Source organism: Mustela nivalis (assembly GCF_964662115.1).
Source record: "Mustela nivalis genome assembly, chromosome: 7".
Taxonomy (NCBI): Eukaryota; Metazoa; Chordata; class Mammalia; order Carnivora; family Mustelidae; genus Mustela; species Mustela nivalis.
This window is the reverse complement of record NC_139026.1, coordinates 126,041,911-126,060,989: the sequence shown is the minus strand read 5'-3', so window position 1 is coordinate 126,060,989 and position 19,079 is coordinate 126,041,911. Positions and strand designations below refer to the sequence as shown.

At 35.9% G+C, this 19,079-nt stretch overlaps 1 protein-coding gene and 1 long non-coding RNA gene across 4 annotated transcripts in view; one reads left to right on the top strand and one right to left on the bottom strand.

Annotated features, from left to right (window-relative positions):
• The window catches only part of CUBN (cubilin), a 260,304-nt gene that overhangs the window by 45,465 nt on the left and 195,760 nt on the right, over positions 1 to 19,079 (top strand). Inside the window, exons 18-22 of the mRNA XM_082742010.1 lie at positions 4,453 to 4,597; positions 4,819 to 4,997; positions 7,415 to 7,580; positions 8,132 to 8,348; positions 10,978 to 11,108. Of these exons, the coding sequence (XP_082598136.1) occupies positions 4,453 to 4,597; positions 4,819 to 4,997; positions 7,415 to 7,580; positions 8,132 to 8,348; positions 10,978 to 11,108 (838 nt within the window). The remainder of the gene's footprint in view (positions 1 to 4,452; positions 4,598 to 4,818; positions 4,998 to 7,414; positions 7,581 to 8,131; positions 8,349 to 10,977; positions 11,109 to 19,079) is intronic.
• Positions 79 to 7,559, bottom strand: LOC309870032. 3 transcript variants are annotated; one of them, XR_014314433.1, is made up of 4 exons: positions 7,476 to 7,559; positions 6,687 to 6,818; positions 4,861 to 4,975; positions 79 to 954 (listed from the first exon to the last, which is right to left on the bottom strand). It is a non-coding gene; the product is annotated as an uncharacterized lncRNA (long non-coding RNA). The 3 variants fall into 3 exon arrangements; XR_014314434.1 differs by having other exon boundaries at positions 7,388 to 7,507; XR_014314435.1 differs by having other exon boundaries at positions 79 to 200; positions 7,388 to 7,507.

The window sequence follows — 19,079 nt, the reverse complement described above, 5'->3', positions numbered from 1 at the left end:
TCATATAGTAGGTTATACTATAATAACAGTCAACAGCAACACAACAAATCAAAAACAATAACAAACAAAAAAATGTCTGTGGCTTACAACAGTATACATTTATTCTTTGCCCATGTAAACATGTTGGTTTTGGGGGTCGCTGGCAGTTCTGCTGATCTGCTCACCCTATCCCATCTGTCCCTGGGACCCAGGCTCTTGACCTTGTAAGAAAAGAAAGGAGAAGATAGTTGACTCCTTCAGTGACTCCCAAAGCTTCTTCCTGGAGATGGCATATCACTTCCACTCACATTGGGTTGGGTAAAGCAAACCATATGGCCAAGCTCAGTCAATGGGAGGAATAAGTTTTCATTCTTCATGGGGTGGCATTGTAAGTCACATGGCAATGAGCTGAGATGTTAGATCCCATGACAGGGAAGGACGTAAATAATTAGGAAAAATAATACAGTCTATCCTAGTGCCTGTGCACAAAAGAAAAAGGGGTTGTTGTTGTTGTTGTTGTTATTGCTGCTGTTGTGGGGAGGTACAAATTCACGAGTCCTACATATTGAATGTAGAGTGGGCTGCAACAATATCGGAGACACTTTAGAGCATTTGATGAACTTTATTTGTCTCTTTCAGAGGATCTGTGGTTAAGGTATTGTCATGTCCAGGATCCAGAGAGAATACAGGCTTTCAGATTTAATAAGCTTTCATTTCCACAGAGACAGAGAAACGCCGCCAAAATCAATTGTACCTTCTAGGTTTAGGGCCCTTGAGCCCTATAAGTTCCTCTTAAAACATTTGGACTGCAGCTGCCTTTCTCCTTGCTAAAATCCTTGAATTTCATTAGTGAGGCCCTGGGGAATGGCCCACTTTAGCTTGCTCTGATGCTATTTGGCTGTTTTTCTTCCTTCTTGTCATCTTCTAATGGGCAAAATACAAGAGACTACAGTCTTAGCAGAGGAGAGTGGAGCCCTGGAGGTTGAGAGAGAGCGGGGTGGTATCTTTCTCTGTGTTTCCTGCTTCCTGGTTTCCAAGCACTAGTAGGTTTGTCTCGCTAACAAAAATTGAACCATCATACCATGCCTTAAAATTAATGAATCAACAAGCGTTTGTCAAATACCTATTTGCAAAGTTCCATGTTAGATGCTAAAGGCGTGGCAGATGTTTTCCTTCAAAGATTCGCAGTTTGGTTAGAGAAATATTTAGCATAACTTTAAGGCAATATGTGAAATTCGTGTTACAGCTCTTCGAAAGAAACCAGTTTGGTATGAGTCAGTAGGGAGGCATGTGATTTTTGAGGTCTGTGTAAGACGCGATCATACGGCTGCACTCTAATTTATTTAATCACTCTCCTATTATTAGACACTTGGAATATTTTCAGTTCTTGTAATTATAGATCAACTTTGATGTGAATCCTTGTGTGTCTCTGTCTGTATCTTGAATGATTTCCCTATGATAGAGTGTTAGGAGTGAAAATAATGGGTCCAAAACTGAACATTTTGAAGATTCCTGATGCACACGTCAAATTATTTCCCAGAAATTTATATATGCTTCTACCAGTTGTGGGTTGGAACAACTGTGTTACCACGTCCGTGCTGGCTTTGAGTATCAGAACTTTAAAAATCTTCCCTTTATTGCCCATTTCCCTTAGCCTGGATAGATAATCCTTCAAGGCTCAACTTAAAGGTTATTTCCACTGACAAATATCCCATAATCCCCTGTTTGAGTTGAGGGTTTTGGGGTGAAGTCAGTTTCCTTTAAGGCCTTCTTTTATCACCGTTTCTCTATTCTGAAATGAAATTTGTAAGATGATATAACCTCAATGCACATAAAATATAAAAAATATATTTGAGAATATAAGATTTAGGAGAAATAAAGTAAAAAATGTACAAATTTACTTATTACATTATGTTATAAGCCCAAGCAAGCTAGACTTGAAGAAAAAATGAGGGCTTAGTCTATTTTCTCTTTGAGTCTCTGTGAATGCCACAGTACAAACCCAGGCTGACGTGGCTGTGTAGGTTGGTGACAAATTTTCTGAAATGGTTACGAACACTTGTCAGATTTCCGGGAAAAAACTTAAACTTAAAACTTAAAAAAAAAAAAATTCCTTTGATTTATACTCTACTTATAATCTTGGAAAATCCAGTGTGTATTAAAATTGGGCAAAAATATTTTAGATTCGTTCTATAAAATAGAGCTAGATTTTACACTTAGTAATAGAACTGTCCCTTATACGAGTCTCACACAGGATATAAGGGGAATTTTGTGTGTGACTATCTCACATTTCAGGGTGTTTAGTGTCTCTGGTCCCTAGGCACTAAATGCCAATAGTGCCTAACCACTACTGCGTTAGTTGATTAAAACAAAAACAAAAAATATTTTCAGAGATTTCCAAAATGTCCAGTTGTGGGGTGCCTAGGTGACTCAGTCAGTTAAGTGCCTGCCTTCAGCTCAGGTCATGATCTCTGGGTCCTGGGATCAAGCCCTGTATTGGACTCCCTGCCATGCCAGGAGCCGGCTTCTTCCTCTCCCTCTGCTGCTCTCCCAGCTTGCGTGCTCTCTCTCTCAAATAAATAAATAAAATCTTAAAAAAAAATGTGTAGTTGTGACACTTATTGAGAACCATTGTCTTAAGTAATAATATACTGTATTCATGGAATCATTCCTGATTTTGTGAGAAACCTCTAGCGTTTCACCTTTCAAAGTGTCAAGAATTTCAATAGCTATTCTTTAGTTCACATTTTTTTATTATTAGGCATATTGCTGAGGAATTCACAGTATTGTTTCATCTATTTACTTAACAACCCCGTGAGCCAGGCTTAGATTTAGTAATTTGCTCGGAAGTGCAGGGGCTCTGGCCAGGTCTGTGTGACTCCATGGACTGCGCTCATGGTCCTTATAAGACATTGACTATTGATTTAAAGCAGGTGGTCCTTATTGTATGAAGGAAATTTTCTTTTGCTTCCAATTTTCTAAGAGTTTTGCTTTTAATAAAAAGAAATGCTGACATTTTTTTTTTTAAACATCTACAGAAATGCATGGTTTATCTTATTGGATCCATTGATGGATGTAATTTATAATTCATAATTTTAAATACATTTGCATTATTTAAATTCTCATATTTGATTGGTTCATAAGCCTAATGTTGAAGTAAATTTGTTCTTCTAGACCTGTGTTTAAGATTTTTGTATCTATCCAAATAGGTGAAAAAAATCCATAGTTTCATTTGTATTAACTATGTTGGAATTTAGTAAGAGAGTTCTGAGAAAAATCTGTTGGAGATTCTTCCATGTTACAGGGTGGCTTAGAACAAATTTTCTATGGCAATCACTTATTCCATAAAATTTTGAGATAATTGGGACACCCGGGTGGCAGAGTTGGTTAGGTGTCAGACTCTTGATGTCTGCTCAGGTCATGATCTCAGGGTCACGAGACTGAGCTCTGTGTCAGGCTCTGTGTTCAACATGGAGTCTGCTTGAGACTCTCTCGTTCTCCCTCTGCCCCTCTTCCTACTTCCTACATGAGTCTCTCTCTCTCTCTTTCTCTCTAAGTACAATCTTAAAAGAAAGTTTGAAACAATTGATGAGATAGAGCATTTTCTGGGAGTTTTGGAGGGGTAGGGAGTAATTTGATAATGTTTTCAATTTTATCCAGGGTTTATTATCTCTTCAGATTTTATTTTCCTTCTCTTTGAGATAATTTTAGTAATTTATATTTTTTCTGGAAATAACCATTTCAAACTTTCAGCTGTATTAGCATAGCACTGTACAAAGAATTATCATTCATATGAAATGAATATATCAGTATCTGGGTATTTATAGCATGTTTCTCATTTTTGGTTTTTTTTTTTTTAGTTTTTTCTTTATTTTCTTTTGTCATTATTGACAAAGATATATCTTAAATATCCCCATCCCCCAACTTACTCCCAAAAGACAATTCTTGAATGTATTCTTGAATTTAACATTATTTTGTATTTTATTTATTAGGTTTTACTTTTAGTTTTACTTTATTATCCCTCATTTTAATATTTTTCCAATTTTTTAAGTTGACTCTTTAAATTCTCTTTGTTATCTACTGTTCTGTCTCTTTCAATAATAAAAGCAGTTTAGTCTATGACTTCCTTTGATTACAGATTTGACTAAAACTTGCCTATTTTGATATATCATGTTCTCATATTTTGCTATTTTCTAAATAATCCAAAATTATAAATTTATCTCCCTGTTCACATTGTAGAAGTTATTAGGAGAAAGTATTAAATATTCTTATGCTTTTGGATTTTATTTGGCTTAAGATTTTGTTATCAATATTTAGTGGTCTTTTATTGTGCTGAATATGTAACCCAATATTATGTAACCTATGTAACCCAAACTAGATTAACTTATTCTGAATCTGCCATTTTTTCATCTCCAAATAATCCACCATTGCCAAAGTAATTTTGTTGATGATCTATTTTGTTTTTCTATTTAGGTTCGAGATGATCAAACCTTACTTGGAAAAGTCTGCGGCAGTGAAACCCTCTCTCACATTAAATCCATTACTAATAGTATCTGGATCAGGCTTAAAATAGATACTTCTGTTGTAAGAGCTAGTTTCAGAGCTGTTTATCAAGTTGGTAAGAAAATTTATGCCTCAGTTTTTAAGTTTCTAATTTGTCTGTAACATTTTAATTTCTTGAAATAACTTAGTAATTTTATGTCTTTGAATGGCGAGGAAAAAATTCTAAGAGTAATATCTCATTCCTTTATATTCCTATGCAGAACTAAACCTTGCAATAAAAGTGAAGGCAAGAATCATTTATCTAAACAAACGCTACTATCATTTTCATATTTACAGCATGTGGAGGAGAATTAACCGGAGAAGGGTTCATTCGCTCACCTTTTCATCCTAACGTGTACCCGGCAGAAAGGATCTGCAGGTGGACCATCCGCCAGCCCCAAAGCCAAGTAGTTATTTTCAATTTCACTGCCTTTGAAATTGGAAATTCTGCCCACTGTGATAGAGATTATATTGAGGTAAGAGTAAAACACCTTTGAATACTTGTATTTGGTTGAATGTTATTGAAAATATGATGTCACAGTATCCTCGGATCAGTTACAGGAAACAAAACTGTTTGTAAAGAGGAATATACCCCATGACTAAGTGGGATTTATCCCCAGAGATGCAATGTTGGTATATATTACAAAATCAGCTACCATAAAATAAAATAAAGGAAAAAATCTTCCACATGATTACCTCAGTAGACGCAGAATAAGCATGTTGCCAAAATCCAGTGTCTTTTCATGATAAAAACGCTCAACAACAAACTAGAAATAGAAGGGAACTTCCTTAATGTGAAAATGGGCATCTATAAAAAGTCCACAACTAATATATTTACTGATGAAATACTAAATCTTTTGCCCTTATCATCAGTAAAAAGATGTCTGTTCTTACCACTTCTATTCAACATTATATTGGAGATTTTAACTAGGGCAATTCAGCGAGGAAAGGAAAGAAAATGCATTCAGAATGAAAAGGAAGAAGTAAAACTATCTCTCTTCGCAGATAACATGATCTTATATATAGAAAATCATAAGGAACCCATACATACATACATACATACAATTAGAAGGAATGCACACACACCAACATATCTAGCAAATTGCATGATACAAGATTAACATATGAAAGCTATTTCTTTTTCTACACACTAGCAGTGAACAATTTGAAAATGAAACCAGGGAGCCAGTGCCCTTTACAATAGCATAAAAAGGAATAAATATTGAGAAATGGGTCTTTAAAAAGATGTATAAAACATATAGTCTTAAAGCATTATTTAAGGAGATTAAGGATCTAAATAAGTGGAAAGACATCCCATGTTTATGGATTAGAAGACTTAATGTTGTTCAGTTGGCAGTACTCCCCAAACATATCTGAAGATTCCATTTAATCCCTATCAAAATCCCAGCTGGCATGTTCTGCAGAAATTCACAAGCTGATTGCAAAATTCATCTAGAAATGATGGAATAACTTAAGCATTTTTGAAAAAGAAGAACCAAGTTAGAAGACTCACATTTAACCAATTTTAAAACTTAGAAAAAAGCGACAGTAATAATATTGTATTATTTGAGTAAGGACAAAAATCGGAAAAAATGGGAAAGCATTAAAAATACAGAAAAAAATCCACTCCTGTATGGCCAGCTGATTCTTGAAAGGTCACCAAGACATTTCAATGGGGAAAAAAAATAGTATTTTCAGCAAATGGTGCTGAGTAACCACATACAAAATTGTGAAAGTAGACCCTTTCCTTACACCATACACAGAAATTAATTAAAAATGGATCATAGACCTAAGCGTGGAAGCTAAAACAGTGAAACTTTTAGGAGACAACAGAAGGGTATTTAGGACCTAGATTAGGCAAAGGCTTCTAGATATGACACAAAGAACAAAAAAAGAAAAGAATAGAAAATTGGGCTTCATCAAAATTAAAAACAATCTAATTTTTAAAGTGGGCAAAGAATCTAAGTGCATATTTCTTCCAAGAATAAACACAAATAGCCAACAAGCACATAAAAAGTTGCTGAATATCATTCATCTTCAGGGAAATACAAATCAAACCATAGCGAGGTACTGCTTCACAAGTAAGCGGACGGCTATCATCCAGAAGCCACAACATAGAGCGTATGGGCAAGGATCAAGAGAAACTGGAAACTTCTTACACTTACACACTGCTAGTGAGCATATAAAATGGTACAGCCACTTCAGAACACAGTTGCAAGTTCCACAAGAAGTTACGCATATGAGCCAGCAGTTAGCATTTATCATCTGACCAAGCAATTCCACTACTACCTGTATACCTGGAGGAAACGAAAATATATGTCCACACGAAAATTTATACATAAATGACTACAGTTGTTATTCTTGGTAGCCAAAAAGAACAAACAATATAAATATCCATCAACTAATAAATGGATTATTAAAATATGGCTTATCCATACAGTGGGATATAAAAAGGAATGAAGAAAGGACACATTTTACATGGATAAATCTTGAAAATAGGTTAAATGAAAGAAGCTAGTCATACGAGACCAAGTAGTGTGTAATCTTATTTATTTGAAATGTCCAGTGTGGACTCTCTGAGCCTGGGGTTTGAGGGAAATGGGGAATGATCACTAAAACGTGAAGTTTCTTTAGGGGTGACTAAAATTTTATTTTATGACATTAATAATATCTTTCAGAAATAATTATTCTTAAAAAAAGTTGTACTGGGTATTATATAAGACAGATGAATCACAGACCTGTACCCCTGAAACAAACAATATGTTATATGTTAAATAATTTAATTTAATTTTTTTATTCTTTTTTGAATTTAATTTTAAAAAGCAGTTTTCCAAAATAATATCTAACAAAATAAACTTGAATATACCTTTTTTTGTCGCTGTTGTTTACTCAGATTGGTAGCAGTCCAATTTTGGGTTCTCCTGAAAATAAAAAATATTGTGGCACAGACATACCTTCATTTATAACATCTGTGTACAATTTTCTTTATGTCATATTCGTGAAAAGTTCTTCTACTGAAAATCGTGGTTTCATGGCCAAATTCAGTTCTGCAGATTTGGGTAAGATACTGACACTTTCTCCTACTTTGCCTTTGGACAGAAAAAGTAAGCAGCAGTAATAAATTATTATAGAAAATTCATCTGCGCTGTAGATGTGTAGTCATCAACATTGTAAAAATTTTAAAGTACACTCAAAAGACAAAGAAAAAATATATTTCCTAATTAGTACGTATCAATAGTTAACTGATTTCTACTAATAAAAGAGAAAAACTAGGTTATCTTAAGTGGCATATGAGGAACATATTTCTTTTTCAGCTTTTAAGAGGTTATGATCAGATTTTTTTTTAAAAGATTTTATTTATTTATTTGACAGAGAGAGATCACAAGGGGACAGAGAGGCAGGCAGAGAGAGAGGAGGAAGCAGATTCCCCGCTGAGCAGAGAGCCCGACGCAGGGCTTGATCCCAGGACCCTGGGATCATGACCTGAGCCGAAGGCAGAGGCTTAACCCACTGAGCCACCCAGGCGCCCTGATCAGATTATTTTATTTTGAATTCTGGGTAGCTTGTTGGTTAGTTATTCTAATAATGATTATTGTTTTTATTTCGACAGCATGTGGAAAAATTCTGACAGAGTCAACAGGAATCATTCAAAGTCCTGGCCATCCAAATATCTACCCTCATGGCATCAGCTGTACCTGGCATATATTAGTCCAACCTGGCCACCTGGTTCATTTGATCTTCAGGGTGTTTCATCTGCAATTTCATTACAATTGCACAAGTGACTACTTGGAAGTTTACGACACTGGTTCTGAGACATCTCTTGGGAGGTAAAAATATTTTGAACTTCCTGCTTATTTGCTTCCGGACTGCAGTGAAGAATGTTAAAATCGACCATGTTGTGTTATAAAAACCAGTTGAGAGCAACATGTTCGCTCCTCCATGACCATTTCTGTATTGCTACTGACTACTCTGTAGTCTTGGTCTTCAGTAATTAAGTTTTGACATAGTGTATACCCATAAAAGCATTGCCAAAATCAAGATAATTCCTCACCTCTGTCTCTCATCCCCATCTCCAGGAAACAACCAACCTTTTGATAACTATAAATTAGTTTGTAAATTCTAAAACTGTATAAAAAATGGAATTAAACTGTATGTACTCCTTTCTTGTCTGGCTTTTCTTAGCATAATTGTGCTGTTGTTCATCTTGGATCTGAGAGTTTATAGTTTCATCAAATTGAAAATTTTTTGGTCATTATTTCTTGAAATAATTTTCCTGTCTCTTCTTCCCTTTGGGGACTCTGATTACAAGTATCTTAGGCCATTTGATATTGTCCCACAGCTTACTGATGAACTCTGTTCATTTGAGTTGAGTTCTTGTTCTCTCTGTGTTTCATTTTGGAAAGTTTCTATTGCTGCGTATTTGAGTGCACCATCTTTTCTTCTGAAATATCTCTTCTGCTATAAATCCTACCAAGTGTATTTTTCATCTTAGACATTATAGTTTTCATTTCTAGAAGTTCAACTTGGATCATCTTTTATATCTTCCCTGTCTCTACACATTAATTTTTTTCCTTTAGCTTCTTAAATCTCTGGGATACAGTTATGACTATTTTAATGTTTTTATCTGCTAATTCAGTCATCTGTGTCATTTCTTGGTGTTCTGATTGATCAATTTTTCTTTTCATTATGTGTTCTACGTTCCTCCTTTTCATGTCTGGTAATATTCGATAGGATGCCAGACATTTTCAATTTTGTGTTTTTGTGTAGTGAACATGATTGCATTTCTGTATGTGTTTTTGAGCTTTGTGGGTTTTTTTTTTTAATTTAATTCCAGTTTGTGAACATACAGTGTAATATTAGTTGCAGGTGTACAATATGATTTAATCCTTCCGTCGAACACCCGAACACCCGGTGCATATCACAAGTGTACTCCTTAATTCCCATCACCTGTTTAATCCGTCCTGCTTCTCCCCCTCCCTTCTCGTAATCATTGGTTTGTTATAATTAAGAGTCTGTTTCTTGATTTGTCTCTCTCCATTTCTTTAACTCTTTCTCTTTTTTTCTTTGCTCATTTGTTTCTTAAATTCCATATATGTTGAACTTTGTTTTAGAAATGTATTAAGGGGGCGCCTGGGTGGCTCAGTGGGTTAAGCCGCTGCCTTCGGCTCAGGTCATGATCTCAGGGTCCTGGGATCGAGTCCCGCATCAGGCTCTCTGCTCAGCAAAGAGCCTGCTTCCTCCTCTCTCTCTCTCTGCCTGCCTCTCTGCCTACTTGTGATCTCTCTCTGTCAAATAAATAAATAAAAAATCTTAAAAAAATGTATTAAGGTTCTTGGAAACAGCTTGATCATTTCTGGTTCTGCTTTCAAATTCACTTATTTATTGTCTCTGAAAAATCGTTGTCCTTCATCACTTGATATCCAGTATCTTGAGATCCACTGCTTTGTATATTTTTGTCCAGACCAGATTGTCAGTTGTTTCAGATGACAGGTTTTATATCCAGCCCCTATTACTACATCTTTTTTGGAAATAGAAATCTCTTGATTAATTTTTTATTTCTTCTTAATTTTGTTTTCTTTTTTCTTACCCATTTTAAACATTTTCCCTTTATTTATTATTTTCTTATTTATTTTCTAAAGTAGTTTTCATTATGTGCCATGGGTTTGGAGATGAGGTATTCTCATAGTACATTTTTATATCCTAGTGTTTTATTTAATCTCCTAGTGTTATTCTCCCTCTTTATTTTTTCTTTTAAAACTTTCTTCTTCTGAGTAAAATTGGTTCTACTTAGCAAAAATTTAACATGGCTCAGTAACTAAACTTTTACTTCCACGTAGGGCAGCTGTTTAAAAATAATACCTCTTTATTATTATAGGGCTCCTATATAGGAACCCTATATAGGGCTCACTCTATAGGGCTCACTTTTCTAGGCACTGTTCTAACCCTCTTAAATGTAGTATATTAACTCATAAAATTCTAAAAACAACTCTATGAAGTAAATGCTATCATAATCCCCACTTTAGAGATGAGAAAACTGAAGCATTGGGGTTGAGTGATCTGCTTAAAGTCATAATGCCTCCAAATGATGGAGCTGATGCTAGAGTCTGTGCTCTATGAGTTATGGTCTATGCTTTCCCTTTATTGTGTAAATTTATTACATTATTATTAATAACTTCATTAATATGCTATACAGTGACTTTGTATACCTTGCAACTTCTCATTTCCTTAAACTTCTTATGCATGGCAAGCCACACAGCTTGGTATACACGTATAACCATTTCAGGGAAGTAATCATGACTAGGACGATCTTCAGCAACTTTGTAGATGTTTTGGGTTTGAAATATATTTGTTTTTGAAGGTTAATGGGGGTTATTATTTCTTATTTTTACATGTCCTAATTTTTGGTGCATCATTTCAAGTATACTAAAAGTTTTAAAATCTGTGTTCTTGAAACAGATACTGTGGAAAATCAATCCCACCGTCTCTTACCAGTAGTACCAACTCATTAATGCTTAAATTTGTGGCTGACTCTGACCTTGCTTATGAAGGCTTTTTAATAAGCTATGAAGCAATCAATGCATCAACAGGTAACAGAACAACATTGTATACTCGGTTTCGCTCATTCCATTGAAAAAACGTACTATGAGAATGCTTCATCCCCAAACCAGTGGCATATAATGAAAGCTAATTTAGAAAAGAGTACAGTGACTTCAGTGCCTTCCTTATTAAAAATAGCAATTAGACCTCAATATTGTATCAATGTTAAATTATCTAATTAACATAATTGTAAGTATTCTGTAAGAGAATGTTTTTATTCTTAGCAATGATATATTAATGTTTTTAGGGGTAAAGACGTGCCATATTTCTAAAATATTCTCAGTTGGCTCAGATGGTAAGTAAATGAGTAAGTTAGAAAAAGGGACAGAGATAAAGCAATAAGGGCAATATATACAAATAGTAAATCTCGGTAAAACGAATTTGCGAGCTAGTTCTTAAAACTTATTAAGTTTAAAATTCTATCAAAATAAAATGTTACTTATGAGACTGAATACTAATTTTAAGAAATTAAAGACTCCTAGATGATTATCTTTTTAAAAAAAAACCCACCCCATAAATAAATAGATAAATAAATAAAAATGTATGTATTTATTTTTAAGAACTTTAACTTTAAGCACTCAGAATCCCTTCCCAATTTCTCATGTATTTCTTCTCAGAGTACCTGACCACCATACTTTATTTCATGCAAAATTGCTGTTTTCTGGTAGTTTAAGTTCTGTGTTTAGGTAGTATGGCTTTAGATTTCTCCAGAATCGTGAGTGTGAGTGATTCATGCACTTTTCTTTCCTGAGGGCTCCATTCCAGGAGACAGTTTATTATCCAGCTCAAGCACATAGGAAATTGAATCCCTAGCAATTACCATCGTTTATGTTAAACTATTGACGCATCACTGGACTTTGTCCAGGTGTTTAACATCCAATGACCAAAATTGGCTTTTTAAGAAATTACAGTGTGCACACAATTTTCCATACTTCTGTAGTTTTATGTGCCTCATATATTTGGCCCAAACCACACTGAATATTAGATTAAGATTTGGAGTCAGTCCCTTGGACTCTTTGGGCCACAGTTTTTCATCTGTAAAATTAAGGAATTGGATTTGATCATCTCTGAGATGTCGTCTGGCTCTAATCAGCTATGAACACAAGTTTAATTTGCTGCCTGAATAAACTGGCTGTGTCTTAGATAACATACGTGCTGATAGGGCCTGCTGAAAATATGGAACTCTCTTACGATGTACAAAGTAAGACATAGCTCTGTAATGACGAAAGCAATCTCACTAATACCACACTAACTTATAAGGCAGTAGCAAGTGCAGTAGGAACTAAGAGCAACCACAATAATCTGGCAGGAATGATATTAAAGTTAAATTTTAATTTTAAAAAAAGGTTTTCAGAAAGATAAGATACAGGTAAAGTAAAAGAAAGGTGAGAAAAAGGGAAGAAACAAACAACGAAGAAAAAGAAGCTGATAAAGAAAACACTGAGAGGCTGGGTGGCTCAGTCAGTTAAGCATCTGCCTTTGGCTCAGGTCATGATCTTGGGGTCCTGAGATGGAGCCTCACACTGGGCTCCTTGCTTGGTGGGAAGTCTGCTTCTACCTCTGTTCATCCCACTGCTCGTGCGCTCTCCCCCTCTTTCTCTCACTCAAATAAATAAATAAAAAGAAAGACAATACAAGAAAAGATATTTGACAAAAAGAGAAGGGAGCCCTGATATTGGAAACTCAAAAGACTCTTCAATCTGCCTCTCTGGGTGATAATCATTACTTTGATTTCTGTCTGGTCCAGACAGGGTCGAAATCACAGACAAGGGAGTTCGCCTACTGCCCTTGGCCAAGTCTGGCTGACCACTGTGCCTTCTGCTGGGTGAACTCATTGGCCTGACTAATAGTCAAGTATTCTAAACAGCAATCAGATGACAGACCCAGGAAGCCATATGGCACATTCAACTTAACCATTTTGGAGCCCGTCTCAGTTTCCTATTGTGACTGACTGGCTGTTGTGAATTGTTACTGGTGGCCCCACAGGACTGTTCAGGGAGGGACTGATGTGGGGGTTGTGCTGGCAACTGCCAGCCCATGGACTAACCCTGTAGGCAACCTGAATCCTGGGGGCTGTCCAGGAAATAGGAGGTGTAGGGATGCGTTCTTTTCAGTTGTCACCTGATTTTTTGTATTCTCTACAAAATACAATCTCAGGAAAGAGCCCCGATGGAAGCTTAGTCATTGGCCCTCATCCTATTTTATTGCTTTAGCAGAAGTTATTTTCAGAGCAATAATGACAATATTCGGCTGGTGATTTCTAGTTCACAGCAGGTGTGAGTTTCTCAGCTGAAATCTTTCCTGTCTTTATCTAGTGAAGTTTCAATTTCCCGACTTGAATCCAGTTACTTTTCCATCTGTATTTCATGCCATGGGGCTATGATGTCAGCTCCTAAATATGTGTTTGGGAGGAAAGAGATCAGTTTCTGCTCATTACTTTGACTCCCTCCCTCATCACAGTTTCTCCCTGCATCCAGATGTGCCTGGGGAAATAGAAGCAAAGAACGAACCAGTAAAATGTTTCTGGGTAGAAATTCTGAAGAATTTTTTAGTAGCATTATTAGACTAGGTTTTACATATTTGCTTATCTAAAGTATGAAATATTTGAATTTTGAAAGAAGATAGTTGATTATCCAGCTAACTTTACTAATTTCATTTGTAATTTTATATTCTTTTAGCATCTCCTACATATGAATTAAAATAATCTTACCACAAGGAGACTTTTTTAAAAAAAATTTATTTATTTATTTGTTAGCGAGAGAGAGCGCACGAGCACAGGTAGACAAAGTGGTAGGCAGAGGCAGAGGGAGAAGCAGGCTCCCCGCCGAACAAGGAGCCTGATGTGGAACTCGATCGCAGGACACTGGGATTATGACCTGAGCCAAAGGCAGCCACTTAACCAACTGAGCCATCCAGGCGTCCCATCACAAGGAGACTTTTAAGGTATAAGAAAGAATAGAGAAATGTACTTGATGACTTTTCTATTTTAATATTAGACAAAAACCCATGTAACAGTCCAATGTTTTTCAAACATTGCAACATTCATGCCTCATTAGTGAGTCATGAAGTTAACTTACTAGGTTACTATCTATATTTGTTCAAAGTATGGAACAGAATTGAAAAGAATAGAATAGAAAGTATCAGTTTATCATACAAAATTTGGTGTCACCTCATGAAACCTGTTTGCAATATCCATGTGTGTGCATGATTGATGTAAATGTGTTTTTATGGTGTGTCAGAAAGTTCAAAACACAAATCCAGTTTAATTATTTTTTTTTTAATGAGGGAAAGTAAGGACCCACTATTGAATTTTCCTTTCAAGAATGCACAGCTAGTTGGTTTAGAAGCCAAACCAAAACAGTCCAGTCCCAACATTTAATCCATTTCTTTCATCCTGTCCAGGTGAGCTATTGGAAATGCTCCAGATTAAATGTACTTAGTGTGGCTGGTAATATTCAACTCAGAGTATGGAAGGACTGTAGTGAACTTCTTCTTATTTTCTGCAAAAAAAAAAAAAAAAAAAAAAAAAAGAGTGGGGGGGCTTTATAGTTGTCTGAAAAAATGGTCAGGAAGTGTCAGACCCACATCAGTATAGGGTTAAAAGTGGGTAGTAGTGGGCTTTCCGAACCCCCACATTCCCAGTTCAGAGTTCCCACCCACTCTATAGTCTTTCTTTCTTTCTTTCTTTCTTTTTTTTTTTTTAAGATGTTATTTATTTATTTATTTGACAGAGAGAGAGAAATCAAAAGTAGGCAGAGAGAGAGGGGGAAGCAGGCTCCCTGCTGAGCAGAGAGCCCAATGTGGGGCTGGATCCCAGGACCCTGAGATCACGACCTGAGCTGAAGGCAGAGGCTTAACCCACTGAGCCACCCAGGCACCCCCCTTATGGTCTATATTTCATCAGTTACCCTGGGATGAGCCCACAGGAGGCATCTAAGAGTGAGAAGTTAAGTGATGACCAAAGGACAAAAGTGGGTTTCTTTAGAAGAAATGAATAGGGGATACTGTTTCTATTTTCAAACTTCGGTCCAGGAGAGTGGTGTTCTCAAACTCTAGTGTTTATAAGAAACTTGGGGTGGGATTTTCTTGTTACAAATTCAGGTATCAGGTCCCCATCCAGAAATTTGGATTCAAATATGTCTAGGATGGGTTATCACCAATTCAAATGGTTCTAATAAAACCTCACAGTTCTTCAGAGATTCTGGACATTGTCTTAGCACATAAATTGCTATAGGATTACAACTGAGGTGTAATGGGGAATTAGACTTCCACTGGTCAAGCTGGAAAGTACTTTCCATGCTACCAAAAGGCTGATGGCTAAGTCACAAGTTTTGGACTATAGGCCAGCCTTGACACTACCTTGGAAAAGTACTAAGCTCCCTCATTCTTTTCATTAACCTTGAACCCTGTATTTTCTGTTATGAGATATTCAGATATTTTCCTTCTGGGAAAGGTTTTTAGTTAGTATATTGATCTTTTAAAGATTTACTTTCGCATTGGTCAGAATGTTCTCCTATTTTTTTTTTTAAAGATTTTATTTATTTATCAGAGAGGGGGGGAGAGAGTGAGCACAGGCAGACAGAATGGCAGGCAGAGGCAGAGGGAGAAGCAGGCTCCCTGCAGAGCAAGGAGCCCGATGTGGGACTCGATCCCAGGGTGGTGGGGTCATGACCTGAGCCGACGGCAGCTGCTTAACCAACTGAGCCACCCAGGCGTCCCATGTTCTCCTATTTTTGTATATATGGGTATTCCAACACTTCACAGCTTGGTAGATTGGTCTTATTTAATGTATTACATTTCTTCATCCTTAGGATGAAGGTGCTAAATGAAACATTTTGATATTCCTAGCCTTCAGCTCACCTTCATTTCTAAATTGACATTTCCTGCATAGAGAAACCAGGGATTGTTAAAGAGTACAGGATTTGGGAAAAGGGAGGACTCGGGTTTGAATTTTAGCTTTGTCATATCTGAACTAAGTGATGTTCAGAACTTAACCTCTGGGAGTCTGAGATCCCTCATCTATACCCCTTTACAACGTGGACATTGTGATACGTGGCTGTTTTATATAGTTGGGGAAGATTAAATGAGATATTCTGTGTGAAAACTACACAATCACTGTAAACCACCATGACTATTCCAAGTTTAAAATGAAGTTACTGAGGTCCAAGTACAATTTCACAATAGCTGTGTTGGTGAGTTAGCTTACATTCATATTCAGTTAGTCACCTGTGAGGGGAAAGAAAAAGCCATGGCCATGACCACCTAGCAGCACATTGTGGCAAAATGTTAGATTTTGGTTAAAGAAGATTCTGTTTTCCTGAAAGAGAAACTGAAGCTGAAATTTTATCTTCTCTGAAGTCTTCACTTTGAAGAATGCTAACCAAATATGCCAGTTGAAGCAGGTGATGGTTCTGGGTTGACTATTCTGTACATTTTCAAAAAGTCTGAGGTCATATGGATTCATACAGACATGGAAGTTTCACAAATGAGATCAGAAAGCACCGCCTATGGATTGATCCCTAATGTAATTGGATAATCAAGTAGGTTATTGCAAATGGCGAAGCGGGGAAATGACAGAGCAGTTACCTGTGATCTCGGGTCTCCCAAGGTGATGCATTCTTCTGTGCACTCTTCCTGTCTCCCAGATCATATGGGATTGATGTCATCACTGCTTTGTGGATTAAGGATTATCTATGTTTTGGGTTTTCCTTTTTGATAATGAACTAAATATTACATTATTTAAACTTATTTGAAAATAGTGGAGGGAGATACATTTTCAGAAAAATATAGTTTTGTGACTTTGTAAGGGTTCACAGAGAACTTTTGTATATTCGCCCTTTCCTTCATTTATTTATTTATTTATTTTGGTTGTTGTTGGGATTGATTAGAAAGAGAGATATGTGAGGCTTACTCACAGTTGTTTTTGATCTTCAGAGGGGTGCTTTTCCTTGCTAGTTCAGTTGAATATAATGGATAGAAGAAATGTATTTTTCTCCTTTATCTTTGTAAATATTAGACCATCATGAAAAGCAAACTGCCATTGGCTATGAGTTTTCCTTTAGCAAGATAAGATATAAAGAAAAGGCATTTTTAGGGGCTCTGGCTGGCTCAGTTAGTTAAGCGTCTGACTCTTGATTTCAGCTTAGGTCATGATCTCAGGGTCGTGAGGTTGAGCCCCACATTGGGCTCTGTGCTGAATGTGGAGCCTGCTTACAAATCTCTCTCCCTCTCTGTCATCCCTCTCCCCTCCAAACCCCCTACCCTGCACACCAGAACACATGCATGCACAGTGCTCTCTCAAGTGAAAGAAAGGAAGAAAGGAAGGAAGGAAAAAAGAAAGAAAGAAAGAAAGAGCATTTTTATGTTTATATTTTGTATGTATATAACAAATATCAAGCAACATGTGAATTTCCTTTTGTGGAACTATATCCAATTTTAATTATTTGTGCTTTATTGCAAAGCGGAAGAGAAAATCAAAACCTAGCATTAATATATCTCAGTATTAATATTATTCTCAAAAGAGTCATTCATACTGTGAAGAGAAGAAAGCATAAACTTTCTACAGACTCCAGTGTTAGCTAAGAGGAGTTACTAACCTCTCCAGAAATAGATGCAGTAAGTTCAGAATACTACTTACTGTTTATCTCTCCACAAAATCAGACATGTGAATCTCATAAGACGGCAATCAAATTTTAATATTAAATATCCTATTTAATATTTATAACAGGTACATTCAAAATAATTTTTATTTCTCTATTTTAGTTTTATTTATTATTTATTGGATAGCTGAATTATTTATTGACTTGACTTTAGAGAACTCAACCTGTCTTTGCATGGAACCTTCAGACTTTTAATATAACAGAGATTTTTATTTCATAATTTCATCAAGTAAACTTCACCTGTAGTTTCAACAAATACCTATATGCAAATACCTATATCTTGAATGTAATCACATTCAAGATACAGAGTAATTTTATCATCCCGGAAAGTATCCTCATGTCCCTTTGATCGATCCTTCTACATCATTCATCTCAACAACTGCAAACCTGATTCTTATCACTATGAATTAGTATTTTTCTCTTCAGAAAGCAAATATGAGTGGGAACACACAGTATATACCCTTTTATATCTGGCTTCTTTCTTTTATCATAATGCTTCTGAAATTTGTTCATGTTGTTCTACCTATAAGTAGTTCTTTTTGTTTAATTGCTGAATTGCCTTCCATTGTACAGATATATCATCATTTGGTTATTCATTCACCTATTTTTGGATAGTTATATTGTTTCATTTTTAGCTATTATGAAAAAAGGGGCTGAGAACATTAATGTACTGTTTTTTTCATGGACTTGGGTCATCAGTTCTTTTAGATAAATACCTAAAAGTAGAATTTCTGGGTCACATGGTAATTCTATTTTTCATTTTATGAAAAACTGCCAGGCTTTTTTCCCCAGAGTGATTATACCATTTTATATTCTCCCCTGCAATGAATGAGAATTACCCTTTTTCCATGTCTTTGTCAACACTTGGTACTGTCAATATTTCATGTTTAGCCTCTAGTAGTTGTGAAGTACTGTCTCACTGTTTAAATTTGCATGTCCCCGATGACTAATAGTGCTGAGAACATTCTCACAGGCTTATTGACAATTTATACATCTCTTATGAGCTGCCCGTTAAATCACTGGTCCATTTTTATTTGCGTAATTTGTCTTATTGTTGTCTTAAGTGATATATTCTGGAAACAATTATGTCCCTTTTCGGATAAATGCATTGCAAATATTTTCTTTGTGTGAAACTAGCTTACCCCGCCTTAACAGTGTTGTTTGAAGAACAGAAGTATAATATGTCCTTTTTTCCTTTTCTGTTTAGTGTTCTTTGTATTTCGTCTAAGAAATCTGTGCCTGCTAAAGTTGTGAGGAATTTTTTCTTGTACATTCTTCTACTAGTCTTAGAGTTTGAAGTCT